The sequence below is a fragment of the Dreissena polymorpha genome, chromosome 1, assembly GCF_020536995.1.
Source record: "Dreissena polymorpha isolate Duluth1 chromosome 1, UMN_Dpol_1.0, whole genome shotgun sequence".
NCBI classification, from domain to species: Eukaryota; Metazoa; Mollusca; class Bivalvia; order Myida; family Dreissenidae; genus Dreissena; species Dreissena polymorpha.
In genome coordinates, this window is record NC_068355.1 from 165,295,104 (window position 1) to 165,312,027 (window position 16,924).

Below are 16,924 nucleotides of genomic sequence, written 5' to 3' on the forward strand. Positions count from 1 at the left end.
TTCGACTCAACCGAGTTAACGACATCAGAGTACGAGAGATTACTTCACATGATTGTGGAAGAAGCAGAAGAAGTGAGAACGCTGAACGATAAGATCGTCAACCATAACGATATCGAAGATTTATCATCGGAACTGGTTGAGGGAAAATCATATTCATTCGACCTAGAGTTAAAGATACAAAGACTTAGAGATAATCGGAATAAACGTATCGGAAACAAAGAAGAAATAACATCGAACGTTTCACAAGACATTTATCAAAACAGGAAGCAGCCCGACTACACCGTGCACAGCATTCCGGTCGTGAACAACGCCCCCTACCTTGCACAACAACTGCTGACTCAGGCGACACCGGCCGCTCCCTTAACATACAAGCTACCGCGCTACAAATACCACGCCATTGAGAAGCATGTGATGGGTAATTCAGCGATAATCCTGCCCAGACCGGATGTGCTTCAGGGAGTGGATAACGCTACGATCAAGATGTGCACAAATAGCAGAACCCGAAACACACACTCGGAAAAGAAGACAAAAACAGATGCAGTTAATCGTTCAAATTACACAAAGGATACATTGACTCCCCGGCGTGTATTTCTAGTACAAAAGGGATCTCACGCCGGGAACCAAGAAGACAATCTGATGGAAGCGGTACAAGAGAGTGGTTCAGATGACTCGGGTAAAAAAGATGTGACGTTCACTTTAAGTGGCAACAGTCAGGAAGAGAGCACGATGATCTCCACGTTGGTTATACCGGACCGCACGATTCCCTGCAGCCAGAGGATGCCATTCAAAAGCGACAACGAGCCGGTTTTCAACAGTGCGCCGGAAGTGGATGAGAGCGGCGATACATTCCTCAAGCGCCTGCAGCGCTCCAAACTACAGAGTCCAAATGATTCGTGTATGCCGTCGGGTCATGAGTTTTGCTTCGAGGCAGTAGTGAATAAACGTTACAACCGCTGGAAACGACGCCGACGGAAAAAGAACTCTAAGCACCGACAGCCGGTCGTCATCCCTGGCAGCGGCAGCTCTGACGAAAATGACGAAAGAAACTCTGTTATAGAACGAATCATTGACACCATGTATGAACAAATCCACGGGCCCGTTCCGCATACCCCGAACGGATCCAGCGACACACAGCGCACGCGCAATTGCCGAAGCTGGGAAAAGGAATCGTCCACTAATATCGTTTCCGGCGACGATGGTGACGTAGACCCATCGAGTGGCAATTACAACGCTAGTTCGTCTTCTTTATCGACAGACGTTCTACGCGTCACATACGATAACATTCGGCATATAGCAGACAGCTCTGTGTATACTACTGATACTAAAGTGTATTCCCCACAGGGCTACCGCGTTCGACCGGAAGCGAGCGACAGTGGCACCACCTCGGAAGATATGTGCGCCTGGTCGCACATTGAACAATACAAACATGAGATACTGATGCGCCTTAAATACACCCCCGAGGAGGTGGTCAAGGGAAATGATGGACTGGTGCAATCAACAAAAATTCGTGTTGGAAATTGACAAATAGACAAATTACATAACTATATTCCCTGTAAGTGAAGTGAAAATAATAAAACATTTATAAAACTGGTGATTGATTTCATATACTGAATGTTTTCATTGTGTTGAGTATGTTGCAAATTAAGTTGTGTTTATATTTTGTTTAAAATGTATTTTCGTCCCAGATATAACATTTATGTTGTATTTATCAAATTATTTGTTTAATGCTTCGATATTTTAAGTGCATATTCACGTATTTCTATATGTTTATTCACATTTTGCGGCCCCGAGTATGTTGGGAATTTGTACATGTTACGACGCTTTCGCGCCATTGCGCGGAACGTCACGTTACGTTAACGTCATAACTGTGAGTTCGTTGTTTATATACATTGAGATTTGAAATAGATTCAGAACTAGACACAACGTTTTCTTCCTTTTATACGATCACAAGACATTACCCCTAAACCATCATAGATATTGCTTTCATACTTGGCACACTCGCAAACTATCATAAGGGTACAGTAAAAGGACAAGTTGCATAACTCTGGTTGTCATTTGGACAGAATTATGGCCCTTTTTTGACTTAGTAACTTTGAATATATGGTTAAATTTTGTGTTTCGATCCACTTTACTTCTAAAGTATCAAGGCTATTGCTTTCAAACTTCAGATACTTTCATGCTATCATGAGGTTACTGTACCTGGCAAGTTGAATTTTACCTTGACCTTTGAATGACCTTGACTCTCAATGTCAAATTATTAAATTTTGCTAAAAATGCCATAACTTCTTTTGTTATGATTAGATTTGATTGAAACTTTGACAAAACTACTTTTACCTGACATACCACAATAGACCCCCCCCCCCCACCAAAAATCCCCCCCCCCCCTATTTTTTTTTTTTTTTTTTAAGATCATCTCACAATTGACCACCACACACTATACTATACCCCCCCCCCACCCCACCCCCACCCCATTTTTTTTATTGAAATACCGTCCAACCATCGCACCCAAGAATACCCCTCCCTCCCCCCGTATTTCCCCCCCCCCCCCCCCGAATTTCCCCCCCCTAATTTTTTTTTTTTTTTAAAGATCATCTCACAATTGACCACCACACCCTCACACTATACTATACCCACCCCACTCACCCACCCCATTTGATTTTTTTTGAAACGGTGAAAAAACACAAATATTTATTTTTATTATTTTATGTTTGAAATACCGTCCAAGCATCGCACCCAAGAATACCCCCCCTCCCCCTCCCCCCCCCCCCCCCGAATTCCCCCCCCCCCCCCCCCCCAAATTTTTTTTTTTTTTTTTTTTTTAAGATCATCTTACAAATGACCACCACACCCTCACACTATATTATACCCCCCCAACCCCCCCCCATATTTTTTTTTTTGGAACGGTTAAAAAACACAAATATTTATTTTTATTATTTTATGTTTGAAATACATCCAACCATCGCACCCAAGAATACCCCCCCACCCCCCCCCTCCCCCCCCCCCCTCCCCCCCCACACAAATTCCCCCCCTAATTTTTTTTTTTTTTTTTATTAATCATCTCACAAATGACCACCACACCCTCACACTATACTATACCCCGCCCCACCCCACCCCACCCCCCCCCCCCATTTATTTTTTTTTTGAAACGGTTAGAAAACACAAATATTTATTTTTATTATTTTATGTTTGAAATACCGTCCAACCATCGCACCCAAGAATCCCCTCCCCCCCCCCCCCCCCAATGTAATTAATGTCCACGCCCCCACACTATACACCACTCTTCACTCCACCCCTCCCTCCTTTGTGATTGAAAATGAGAGTCCCTTCACCTTTAAAAAGAAAATAGATGAGCGGTCTGCACCCGCAAGGCGGTGCTCTTGTTGCTTTGTGTTTTAAGTTCCTTCAACAGTCTGGAAAAAAATAATCTCTTGCATATGGTTTGCAGTGTGGTGCATGATTTAAATGATTTTGTACTGTTTTAAATCTGGGGTAAATAACTTTGTCAGAATCCTAACTTTGCCATGCTAATTTCCATTAATGTAGTATTTTCTTACTAAAGAAAGTAAATGTACAGTCAATCTTGTATTTAGAGACCACTAAAGGGAGTAACCAAAATTTGGTCTCTTAATAAAATGGTCTTTAAATAAAAAAGCCATTGGGGATGAATGCAGACCTTTGATTATAAACCCAGATGTAGGATTATCTCCTTTTGACAAATTGATTTCAGCTCATGTAATCAAATGAATATAAATATAAATAAAATGAATAAAACAATGTTTACTTAAAATTAGTTTTATTTGTTCTCTCTAATTGAATGAATGTAGAATTTAATGTTATATACAATGTAATTGGTTTGCATTGAGAATTAGGGTTTTTCCGACTTGAAACTCATTCGCGATTTAATTTACGTGCACTTTTTCTCTTCGACACTTCCAATACCCGAATTGTCTCATTTAACGTTGACATTTTAATTTCTGCATGTAAGCTTATGGAAATCTGACTTGATTATGGCACATAGCTAAATAAATAAAACATGTCGATTGAAATAGAAATAAACAGGCTTGATTGGAAAATTTTCTAACACAAACTTATTAGCATAATAGCAATTACATTTTTTAATGAACCGATTTCAACACATGTTACAGAGCAATAGTTTATTGTTTACACCTCTCGAGAACTCTGTGAAAATGTTTGTCGCGTCGGCGCTTTGTTTCTGCAATAAAATCGGTGATCAAATGTGTTATTTAAGTCCCAGATAATAAACCCTTAGACTGTTGGCAATACCTCACTGTATTATTCAACACCAAAAATTGGTACGCAGTCAGCATTAACACCGGTCAGAACCAGTCATGAGACAAAGGAAAATGGCTGGTGTGAAATCAAAACAAAGGTGTAATCGTTAATCTTATTGGCTTAGATAAGCAATTAGCACTTATTTGTCCCTAAACGGTCAACAGATTTACCACGTTTACCTCAAAGTGGTCGCTTAATTCAAGACTTGGACATAAAAATACACTAAAATCAGCGGTCGCTAGTCGCGTAAGACAAAGTCGCTTAATACAATACAGGCATTTCCCCAGGAATTTGGGCAGGCACAGCGGAAAGACAGCGTTGACGGGGGTTGGTGCGGAAGGGGGCTTGGCCCCTTCCGCGTGTCGATTTTTTTTATTGTTTTTAACTGTTCTAAATCAAAATCTACACTACTTGGGAGCTTCTAAAACACAACATTTTCTCTTTTTTTATTTATTTATTTGTCCTCAATTTATTTCATTCAAGTCATGTATTTAAATATTAAATAAAAAGCAGAATAACAGTAGACATTAGCAAGCAAAACATGATTGAAAAACAACAACAATACAGTCACATATTACATGTTCAAAACACTGTTCTGCGAGGCTTCTCCTGGTGCCAGGCATCCACCATTTTCCCGAAGTCTACTGCCTCAATGTCTGGCCCTTCAATGCTGACCGTCATCAGTGCATTGAGGACAGCAGACTTCATGCGAGAACGATTTTCCGTCTTTATCCTTTTCATCGTGCTGAATCCCCTCTCGCAGTCTGAAATACACACAATATTGTAAACTAATCTGAAATAATATCTATTGAATCGCTTTGATTTAAGAACAAAGAGATATTTAAGCAAAACAAAAACATCATTCGTTTGTTATTGTGCTCTTGACAGCCTAGTCAAGTACCTACCAGCTGTAGATGTAGGGAGGAGCAGGCCAACGGCTGCCAGCTTGTAGAGCTGGTCGTGGCTATTACGCAAATGGATTGTCACCCACTCCATTGCCTCTTCAGCCTTCTTCTCTGTGCCCTGTAGGCTGCCTCGAACCTGCCTCCAGTTGTGCAGTGTTGCGTCAACGGGAAGGTTGAAGTGGTCAGCCAGTTTCTAAACAATAAAAAAGTTACACTGATTGATTTTATAAATATTGTCACACAATCTGATAATTAACAATTGATTATAATGGAGTACATCTTTGAAATTATATTGGTTGACTGTAAATATCATGTTCTAGTTTAGTGCATTACCTTGATGTCCTGTTCGCCATGGTTGCCCATATCTCCAGTGGGGAACTTTGTGGTGTTGAAAGCCTCGAAGAGCTGCAGCAATGGCAAGTCTGGAAATCGCTCTTCTATGTTGGACATCAGCTGCTGCACAAAAGGCCGGTACAACTGGAAATGAGTTGGAAACAGATTAATTATTGATATGCCAAGTGTTAGCTTGTCTTTGTATTTATTTACTAATACATTAAGATTGTTGCAGCTTAATGAACTCCTATGCTAGCAAAAACATACCTTGTCCGTGAAATGCTGGACCTGCTCTTCAGTGGGCACAGTGATGCCAAAGCCATCTGCATGGAGACGGGCCACTCTATCGGGGGCTGCCTGGAAGTGTTCTCCTGGGGTATTCAAGAGGCCCTGAAGAATGGCCAGAGTTCCAAGGACTAGAGGCTTGATGCATGTGTAGATTGCATCTTTTGCCTGAAACACACATAACTATATATAGACTCGGGCTTGTGTATAATAATACACTTAAACAAAATAAACGAAACTGGAAACATAAGAAATATAATTAACACTGGCTGAAATACATTTTCTATTTGTTTTTTGTGTACATACCTGCATTGCCTTGGAAAGATCAGAAAGATGTGGAAGCACGTCACACATCATGTGCAGTGTCAGCACAAACTGGTAGTTCTGAGAGAATTTTGCGAGACCAGCTGCCCTTGCATCGTTTCTTTCTTCGGCCTCACGATCCAAGCTTTTGTAAACAGAGGGAAGGCACCTCCTCAGGGTAGTGGTCGCCTTGTCATGCGACAGCCAACGCACATCCTTCGCCTCCACAAGCTTGAGATCTGGCTCCTGGAGTAACTCCTTAAAATACAAGATTTAATGACAACATTTCAAAACAAAACAGTATAAATCTCCACATGCTTTAAATATCATGATTATTTCTGTCAACAAAATTACCTAATAAATTAAACAAATAACTATTTTTGTTTTTGCTCTTTAAACACTTACTTGAATCTCGTGTAATCCCCGCGTTCGCACAGCACTCTTTGCGTAGAAACGATACAAGTCTCCAATGATGTCCTTAAACTTGAGCATGTATGTCAATCCATTTGCTGCTTGTCCGGCTGCCAGGGCGAGACGGTGAGCCACACAATGGTTGTTTATGAGGTGCGGTACAAGTTTCCTCAACTGGGCAGCGACACCATTTTTTGAACCCACCATAACAGGGGCACCATCGCTGCCGAAGGCACACATACGATCGAGTGGCAGATGGAGCTCTCTAAGGTGTGTTGTGAGACTTGTAGTGATGGTCTCTGCCTTGCAGTCGTTTAGTGGCAGTATTGACAGGAATCTTGTCTGGCTCCTGCCATCTTTCAGGAACCTGATGAATATCATGTCAGGAATTATAACAGAGATGTTTATCAAAATATCAGGAATTATAACAGATATTTTTATCAGAATGCCATTAACAACAGAAGCTCTAACAAACTACTAGATTTAAGTTGTACAGTCTTGTTCTGCCCCAATGTACCTTATATATACTGTCATCTCACTGATAACAGATATATCTGTTGTCTCATCCACCATGATGGTGTACCATGGGGAGTCGATGGCCTGGGTCAGGATGTCCTGCCGAATGATGTTGCCCATGGCCAGAACCGCTTCCTGTACAAAGCGCTGCGATTCACCTTTGTTGTTCTGACCCTGGTTCATGTTAGCCAGGATGGAGCAGCCTTGTAGCTTCACTGAAACAGCAATTATTCAACATACATTTTTTATTAGCAAGCAACTTTATGAAATGCTCTTTATTGATATAGAAAATATTAAAATAAGCAATGTCCGAATATCATAATGCGCAGTTACTTACCAAGATCATTAAGAGGGAGGTAGTTTGTTGTGTGAGGAACTTCCTGCTTCATCAACCAGTACAAATTCTTGAATGCTGCGATCCTAGCACTTTTCTGTAGACAGCCCATCTCTTCAAGCTGCCCCACCAGATTTCTTGGAGCCAGGCGGTTTGCCTCCAGAAGTTTGGCCTGGGAGTGGGTCTCTGTCCTCTGATGGCGATTAAGTGAGTCCCTTGCTATCCAAGTGCAAGGCACATCTACCCACGGGGCACTACCGATTGCTGAACGCGCAGGTCTGCACATGTGACGAATGCACAAAGAGCACATCATACCTACAAAATATTTTTATTTTCAAACAACTGTTGTATTACATATTCCATTGCATGTTTGAAAAGTTACATTTATTTATGCGTTCATATTGAAATGTAATGATCTGAAATGAACAGGCTAATCATGGACGTCACTTTACGTACATGCATTAAACCACCTTTTCTCAGAGCGCTACTCATTTGCGAACTGCACAGGCTAATCTGTGACGTCACTTTACGCACATGCATTAAACCCCCTTTTCTCAGAGCGCTACTCATTTGCGAACTGCACAGGCTAATCTGTGACGTCACTTTACGCACATGCATTAAACCCCCTTTTCTCAGAGCACGACTCATTTGTGAAAAGTTAAATGCTTGTTATATAACCCAAGTGCGGTAAAGAACTCAACACTCTTACCTCCTTCAACTTCTGTGACCCATGGAAAATCTTGCTTCCAACTACTATCGAACCCACTGGCACGCTGCTTGGACCGCTTTGTTGGTGGTTGGGAAGTCTCATGATCACTTGCTACGTCCTGGACACTTTCACGTTCACTTATTGAACTCTCTGACAGCGACGGTTCATTATTAATCCTGACCAAGAAATTAGTTATCACAGATTTGCCAGACACAGGGACTGGTCGTTTCTTAGACCTAATCATTCTGTCATGCACAAAAACTCAAGAAAAATGTGTTGCAGGTATTTAGCTGTTATTAGCGTATTCCGTGAATACGAAAGAAACTATTTGATCTGAATAAATTAAGTGTCAGTACTGTAAAGTTATAGTCGCCGATGAAAAAAATAGTGTGAAAACATTTGTAGTGGGCGGGAGCAATCAAATGAGACTTCTAATTAAGGTTAATTGTAATTATAACTTAAATTACCCACAACCGCAACAAACAAAAGTAACTGTTTATTTTTGAAGTACCGCTAAAATCGTCGTTAACAATTAAAATAAAACAAACAAACCAATTGAGCATAACTTTAACTGCTCTTACGCCACTAGTACCGGTAGTAATCGATCATTATCACCCATTAGGGGACAAACACCATAATTGACCCCCATAAACGACCCGTAAATCGTTCGCACATCTTATCAAAGCCCATTATGCACACACCGCTGATTAGCGCGTGCGCGTTTTATCTGGTCGTCGGCCGAATGCAGACAACATTCGGATCAGAGCTTGCGAGCGCTTGTGAAATTTTCAAGCGTCGCGGCGACATGATCGGAAAAACAAGCGCCGCGGGGAGATTGATTTTGAACTCCAAGCACCGCGCACCCGCTGTTCTAAAACCGCCTGGGGAAATGCCTGCAATATGAAAATATAGTTAAAACGCTCGGGCGGGATTTAAAGTGGTCGCATAAGACAAAAGTCGCTTAATTCAAGTGGTCGCAAGCACAAGATTGACTGTATAATGTTTAATTTAGATTCTGTATTGTTCTCCTTATGAGCCATGCTCTAGGAAAACTGGGCTTAATGCATGTATGTAATATATTGTCCCATATTAGCCTGTGCAGTTGCCTTTATTGGATTTTCCCTAGAAACAACTTCCTTTAAACAAAAAAAGCAATAAAAGTGGAAAGTGTCGTCCCTTACAAACCTGCGGGGACTTCACAGGTTGATCTTGGGCACCACTTGACGCACAAACAATAATCCTGACTTTCCCTTAATGAGGATCATTTGTTCACTGTTGTTCCTGTTACAGTTGACGCCAAGCAAGGCCAAAAGGAAGGTGTCATTCCTGATGGAGAGGTCACTTACAGACACCAGTACTGACCTCTCAAGGTCGTCCCCTACAAGGTGAGCTAGATACTCAGACTGGCATGGTTTACCGATCTCTTTTAGATATAAGCCCTGCTCTGTGATGTTTAATGCATGTGTGTTAAGTGTCATCCCTGCTCTGTGATGTTTAATGCATGTGTGTTAAGTGTCATCCCTGCTCTGTGATGTTTAATGCATGTGTGTTAAGTGTCATCCCTGCTCTGTGATGTTTAATGCATGTGTGTTAAGTGTCATCCCTGCTCTGTGATGTTTAATGCATGTGTGTTAAGTGTCATCCCTGCTCTGTGATGTTTAATGCATGTGTGTTAGATATAAGCCCTGCTCTGTGATGTTTAATGCATGTGGTGTTAAGTGTCCTCCCTGACCAGATCAGCCTGTGCAGTCTGCTGTTAGTTATGTTGCACTTAACATTGTAATGGCGTAGCTTAAACTCTTTCCCACTCAGAAGCAAGTGAAAATGGCCATGGGCAAACAGCATTAAACCAAAACAGCCTGCGTCGCAGTCTGTTCAGGTTTTTGCTATTTGCTGCTTGTCCGTCTCTTAGGGTTGAAAATGAAGCCTTGAAAACTTGAATCTAGTTAGAAATGTCTTTAATTAAGTTTAACTTTCTAAGGGACTACAAATTTGTAAAAAAACATATGGGCTGTGCTCTGTGAAAAGGGGGTTTAATGCATGTGCGAAAAGTGCCGTCCATGATTAGCCTGTGCAATCCACACATGCTAATCTGGGACAACACTTTCTGCCTAAACTGATTTTTTGCTAAGAAGAGTCTTTCTTTAAACGAAAAATACCATAAAAGTAGAAAGTGTCGTCCCTGATTGGTAATCTGGTCCGGCACCTTATGCACATTCATTAAATCCCCTTTTCACAGACCACAGCCTGTATCTAAATGGTAAAGGGTTAAACCCTGACGCTTTTTTCCAAAACAGCTGTAGCATAATTTATTGCTGCATATAGTCTTGATTTATTCTTGGATGAAATATGAGAACAAATTATTTTTGTATCAGTTACAAAATTTCTAAAACTTTTGATCTGTTTGTGATTGACAGGCGAAGTTACCATGAGTCCAGCTCAGAAAACACCAGTTATCAAGACAGACTTCGAAAACAGTCAGTACAAGAATTTGCAATTAAGAAACTTTTTATCTGGGCTGTGCTCTGTGAAAAGGGGGTTTAATGCATGTGCGTAAAGTGTTGTCCCAGATTAGCCTGTGCGAAACTGACTTTTAATATTTCTGATCAAACTGAGCTTATATGAGCTGTGCTCTGTAAAAAGGAGGTTTGATGTATGTGCATTAAGTTTTGTCCCAGATTAGCCTGTGCAGTCTGCACAGGCTAATCAGGGACGACACTTTCTGCCTTAACTGGAATTTTGCTACCAAGAGACTTTCTTGAAACGAAAAATAACATAAAAGCTGAAAGTGTCATCCCAGACTGCAGAGGCTAATCTGGGACAACACTTTACGCACATGCAATAAACCCCTTTTTCACACACAGCCCATGTATATTTGATATCCTTACCTGAGCACAATATGCTTATGATCGCCATTTGTTGTGCGTAGTCAAGTGTGGTTTGTCATTTGCTTTCTGAACGCTTTATGTTATGTCGTTATAAATAAACTATTCGAACTGTCCAGAAGTCTCATATTTAACCACTCTCATCATGAAACTAGTTCAGAACATAAACACAATATCTGGACTGAGTTTGAAAAAGATAATGGTTTGATCAGAAACATGGCTGCCATGAATTGAGGCAGTTTTCCATGTAAGTAAGTCTATTGTGAAACCTTTTGAATACTACTTGTTCATAACAATTTAGTTCCTTGGGGTCTCAGGTGAACATCTGAGGGCCAGAGAGACCCTCTCGAATATTTTAGATATAATATTTTCTTCTTTTCTAAATTTAATTAAAACTGTTCATTTCAAATGAAGTCTATGGGTGGAAAACTGGGCATACTGCACATGTTAGTCCAGAACTGCACTTGCCATGTATTTGAGCCTTGTTATGCGAAAACTGGGCTCAATGCACGTGTGTAAAGGGTTATCTGATATTAGCGTTTGCAGTCTGATCATTCTTATCAGGGACAACACTTATGACTTTATTTTTCGCTTGAAGGAAGTCTCTTTTTAGCAAAAAACCAGTTAAAGGGTTAAGTCTGCTCCCTGATTAGCCTGTTGTACTGCACAGGCAAATCTGGGACGACATTTTACGCATATGCATTAAGTCCAGTTTTCCCAGAACACTGCTCAAATGACCCTTTATTCAGCATTGTTTCCACTTGGCAAGGTACAAGGGTATCGTGACCCTTTATTCAGCATTGTTTCCACTTGGCAAGGTACGAGGGTATCGTGACCCTTTATTCAGCATTGTTTCCACTTGGCAAGGTACGAGGGTATCGTGACCCTTTATTCAGCATTGTTTCCACTTGGCAAGGTACGAGGGTTTCGTGACCCTTTATTCAGCATTGTTTCCACTTGGCAAGGTACGAGGGTATCGTGACCCTTTATTCAGCATTGTTTCCACTTGGCAAGGTACGAGGGTATCGTGACCCTTTGTTCATCATTGTTTCCACTTGGCAAGGTACGAGGGTATCGTGACCAGTCTGTTGTCCGATGATGACTCACCGGACCGACAAAAGGCAGCAGCCCGCAGCAGTCGGTACAAGGAGCTGGCTAGTCGCCCGCACGCCCTGTACACACTGGGACAGACTCAGCAGGTCGTTAGTCAGGAGAAGGAGGTTGCTCAGAAGAAAATGGGGGTAAGTGCATGGCAGGGATAATTTTCAGATGCTAGTTTTATGATATACAATGCACCTTAAAGACATCTTATCTTAAGTAGTATAAACATTTCTAATAATTTGTTTATATATTTAATCCCTTATTTATTTTGCTTCTTTCGTAAAAATTCATCATCTTAGCCATTTTTTTTTTTCGTAAAACATTCTGATGTCAACAATCATACATTTTCTCACCAAAAGAAAGTGACCTAAGGAGTTTATTACTTTCTTTTTTTTAAATTTAGAGTCTGTTCAGATTCAAATATAGAGCCCTGTATTTAAATATCTTTATAGGATCTCTGTTAGAACTAGTCCTTTGATTGACGCCTTTAGAATTTTGATTGTATACTTTGCGGACCGAGCAGTATATTAAGGGGTGTTGCTGCAGTTTTGCTGATTTTTTCCATCAAATAGATTTACTATATACAAATACTATATGAAAAATGAAAAAAAACATATGGTCACCACCTTGGTTTGATTTTATTCACCATTATATAAACTTGTACTTTTTCAATAAAACTGAAAAATCTCTAATTGCGTAAAATGGATTAATAACACATGAAATTGGCAACATGTAGATATTATATAAGCAAAGATACATCATATACCATTTAATTAAACCACACACTACCAATAAAATGGAATAAACAAGTTAAATTTTAAGAAATGTATTTTTTATAATTTTTATGTCTTCCTAAAAAACGTCATTTTTAGCTCATCTATTTTTTGAAAAAAAATTATGAGCTATTGTCATCACCTTGGCGTCGGCGTCGGCGTTGGCGTTGGCGTTGGCGTTGGCGTTGGCGTCGGCGTCCGGTTAAGTTTTGCGTTTAGGTCCACTTTTCTCAGAAAGTATCAATGCTATTGCATTCAAACTTGGTACACTTACTTACTATCATGAGGGGACTAGGCAGGCAAAGTTAGATAACTCTGGCGTGCATTTTGACAGAATTATGTGCCCTTTTTATACTTAAAAAATTGAAAATTTTGGTTAAGTTTTGCGTTTAGTTCCACTTTTCTCAGTAAGTATCAATGCTATTGCATTCAAACTTGGTACACTTACTTACTATCATGAGGGGACTGGGCAGGCAAAGTTAGATAACTCTGGCATGCATTTTGACAGAATTATGTGCCCTTTTTATACTTAGAAAATTGACAATTTTGGTTAAGTTTTGTGTTTAGGTCCATTTTATTCCTTAAGCATCAAAGCTATTGCTTTCATACTTGCAACACTTACTAACTATCATAAGGGGACTGTGCAGGCAAAGTAATGTAACTCTGACTGGCATTTTGACAGAATTATGTGCCCTTTTTATACTTAGAAAATTGAAAATTTGATTAAGTTTTGTGTTTAGGTCCACTTTATTCCTACAGTATCAAAGCTATTGCTTTCATACTTGCAAGATTTATGAACTATCATAAGGGGACGGTGCAGGCAAAGTTATGTAACTCTGACTGGCATTTGGACGGAATTATGGGCCGTTTATACTTAGAAAATTGAAAATTTGGTTAAGATTTATGTTTTGGTCACTTTACCCCTAAAGTATCATAGATATTGCTTTCATACTTGGAACACTCACAAACTATCATAAGGGTACAGTAAAAGGACAAGTTGCATAACTCTGGTTGTCATTGTTACGGAATTATGGCCCTTTTTTGACTTAGTAACTTTTAATATATGGTTAAATTTTGTGTTTCGATCCACTCGAAGTATCAAGGCTATTGCTTTCAAACTTCAAATACTTACATGCTATCATGAGGTTACTGTACCTGGCAACTTGAATTTTACTTTGACCTTTGAATGACCTTGACTCTCAAGGTCAAATTATTAAATTTTGCTAAAATTGCCATAACTTCTTTATTTATGATTAGATTTGATTGATACTTTGATGAAACTACTCTTACCTGACATACCACAATAGACTTCACCCAAACCATCCCCCGTGCCCTCCCCCCCCTCCCCCCCTCCCCCCCCCCCCTAATTTTTTTTTTTTTTTTTTTTTTTTTTTTTTTTTTTTTAAGATCATCTCACAAATGACCACCACACCCTCACACTATACCCCCACCCCACCCCCCCCACCCCACCCCCCCCCCAAATTTTTTTTTTGATTTTTTTTTTTTTTTTTTTTTTTTTTAAGATCATCTCACAAATTATCACCACACCCTCACACTATACCCCCCCCCCCCCCGCCGATTTTTTTTTTTTTTTTTTTTTTTTTTCGCTTTTTTGGAAGATAATGTAATAAATGTCCACAACCCCACACTATACACCCCTCTTCACTCCACTCCTCCCTCCTTTGTGATTGAAAATGAGAGTCCCTTCACCTTTAAAAAGAAAATAGATGAGCGGTCTGCACCCGCAAGGCGGTGCTCTTGTTTACTATTGTTACCACATAAATATAATTTAAATTTTTTCTGTCAAATAGAATTCTTCGAAACTGCTCAAATATGTTTATCTACGTATTGTCATCATAAAACAGAAATAAAAAAAGGGGGTCACCGCACTTTTAACAGAGATTTTTTGTTTTAACTATCCCTACCGTCTATGTCAAATTTCATAAAATACAGCAATTAGGCGAAACCCAAGTACCGGTACATAGATTGTTAGAAATATGCATAACCATTAGGAATTGTTTGCAATCTTAACTGTGATCACAACAGCTTACCAAAAGACAATAAAAAACAATATTAAATCACAAGCATAATACCATGCAGTATCAAACTCGACCTTTATCAATAATAACTTACATGTACTAGTTTATAGATTTCGGAATGTTTTGAAGTTTGTGATTAAATGCTTTAAATTGATAAATGTAAACAACAGGACTAAAGGGCTCCAGTATAAAACAAGAATGAACTCCTAAGAAAGAAAAAAAAAGTTAAAAAAAGTTTACCCCACCTGGGATCAAACCACTGACAATTGTATTATGAACCAACTCAGTCATTTCTGATGATACTGATAACAAAATTATTGAGTTGTGATAATAGCATCATCGGTGTTGCTATAAATATATCCTCGGTTAAATAAACTGCCGCAACACCCCTTAAGTGTGAATTTGTGTGTTCCAGTTTCTCCAGAAGATCTACAGAGAGGACCTGGATGAACTGACAGATGAGGCTGACTACCTGCTAGCCAGGAACAGGGAGAATGCCAGGGAGAAGGTAAGGGGAAAATGGGGCTTAATGCATGTGAGGCTGACTGCCTGCTAGCCAGGAACAGGGAGAATGCCAGGGAGAAGGTAAGGGGAAAATGGGGCTTAATGCATGTGAGGCTGACTACCTGCTAGCCAGGAACAGGGAGAATGCCAGGGAGAAGGTAAGGGGAAAATGGGGCTTAATGTATGTGAGGCTGACTACCTGCTAGCTAGGAACAGGGAGAATGCCAGGGAGAAGGTAAGGGGAAAATGGGGCTTAATGCATGTGAGGCTGACTACCTGCTAGCCAGGAACAGGGAGAATGCCAGGGAGAAGGTAAGGGGAAAATGGGGCTTAATGCATGTGAGGCTGACTACCTGCTAGCCAGGAACAGGGAGAATGCCAGGAAGAAGGTAAGGGGAAAATGGGGCTTAATGCATGTGAGGCTGACTACTTGCTAGCCAGGAACAGGGAGAATGCCAGGGAGAAGGTAAGGGGAAAATGGGGCTTAATGCATGTGAGGCTGACTACCTGCTAGCCAGGAACAGGGAGAATGCCAGGGAGAAGGTAAGGGGAAAATGGGACTTAATGCATGTGAGGCTGACTACCTTCTAGCCAGGAACAGGGAGAATGCCAGGGAGAAGGTAAGGGGAAAATGGGGCTTAATGCATGTGAGGCTGACTACCTGCTAGCTAGGAACAGGGAGAATGCCAGGGAGAAGGTAAGGGGAAAATGGGGCTTAATGCATGTGAGGCTGACTACCTGCAAGCTAGGAACAGGGAGAATGCCAGGAAGAAGGTAAGGGGAAAATGGGGCTTAATGCATGTGAGGCTGACTACCTGCTAGCTAGGAACAGGGAGAATGCCAGGGAGAAGGTAAGGGGAAAATGGGGCTTAATGCATGTGAGGCTGACTACCTGCTAGCTAGGAACAGGGAGAATGCCAGGAAGAAGGTAAGGGGAAAATGGGGCTTAATGCATGTGAGGCTGACTAACTGCTAGCCAGGAACAGGGAGAATGCCAGGGAGAAGGTAAGGGGAAAATGGGGCTTAATGCATGTGAGGCTGACTACCTGCTAGCCAGGAACAGGGAGAATGCCAGGAAGAAGGTAAGGGGAAAATGGGGCTTAATGCATGTGAGGCTGACTACCTGCTAGCTAGGAACAGGGAGAATGCCAGGGAGAAGGTAAGGGGAAAATGGGGCTTAATGCATGTGAGGCTGACTACCTGCTAGCTAGGAACAGGGAGAATGCCAGGGAGAAGGTAAGGGGAAAATGGGGCTTAATGCATGTGAGGCTGACTACCTGCTAGCCAGGAACAGGGAGAATGCCAGGGAGAAGGTAAGGTGAAAATGGGGCTTAATGCATGTGAGGCTGACTACCTGCTAGCCAGGAACAGGGACAATGCCAGGAAAAAGGTAAGGGGAAAATGGGGCTTAATGCATGTGAGGCTGACTACCTGCTAGCCAGGAACAGGGAGAATGCCAGGGAGAAGGTAAGGGGAAAATGGGGCTTAATGCATGTATGGCTGACTACCTGCTAGCTAGGAACAGGGAGAATG

General features: G+C 41.0%; 2 protein-coding genes across 4 annotated transcripts in view; one reads left to right on the plus strand and one right to left on the minus strand.

Annotated features, from left to right (window-relative positions):
- LOC127859421 (centrosomal protein of 95 kDa-like) overlaps positions 1-16,924 on the plus strand; it is a 60,082-nt gene that overhangs the window by 25,354 nt on the left and 17,804 nt on the right. For both annotated transcript variants that reach the window (XR_008039379.1, XM_052396789.1), the window contains exons 10-13: positions 9,380-9,474; positions 10,507-10,566; positions 12,038-12,215; positions 15,303-15,395. Coding sequence is in view for 1 of the 2 variants with exons in the window: in XM_052396789.1 (XP_052252749.1) it covers positions 9,380-9,474; positions 10,507-10,566; positions 12,038-12,215; positions 15,303-15,395 (426 nt within the window). In the remaining variant the exon portion in view is untranslated. The remainder of the gene's footprint in view (positions 1-9,379; positions 9,475-10,506; positions 10,567-12,037; positions 12,216-15,302; positions 15,396-16,924) is intronic.
- Positions 4,689-8,896, minus strand: LOC127859438 (zinc finger protein 862-like). Of its 2 annotated transcripts, XM_052396822.1 has the most exons (10): positions 8,682-8,894; positions 8,090-8,265; positions 7,384-7,695; positions 7,048-7,261; positions 6,525-6,897; positions 6,123-6,377; positions 5,799-5,984; positions 5,532-5,675; positions 5,199-5,391; positions 4,690-5,057 (listed from the first exon to the last, which is right to left on the minus strand). In XM_052396822.1, exons 1-10 carry the CDS (start codon positions 8,696-8,698, stop codon positions 4,876-4,878), a joined length of 2,052 nt encoding a protein of 683 aa, XP_052252782.1. In that variant the 5' UTR covers positions 8,699-8,894; the 3' UTR covers positions 4,690-4,875. The 2 variants fall into 2 exon arrangements, with proteins under 2 accessions (XP_052252772.1, XP_052252782.1); XM_052396812.1 differs by having other exon boundaries at positions 4,689-5,057; positions 8,090-8,896.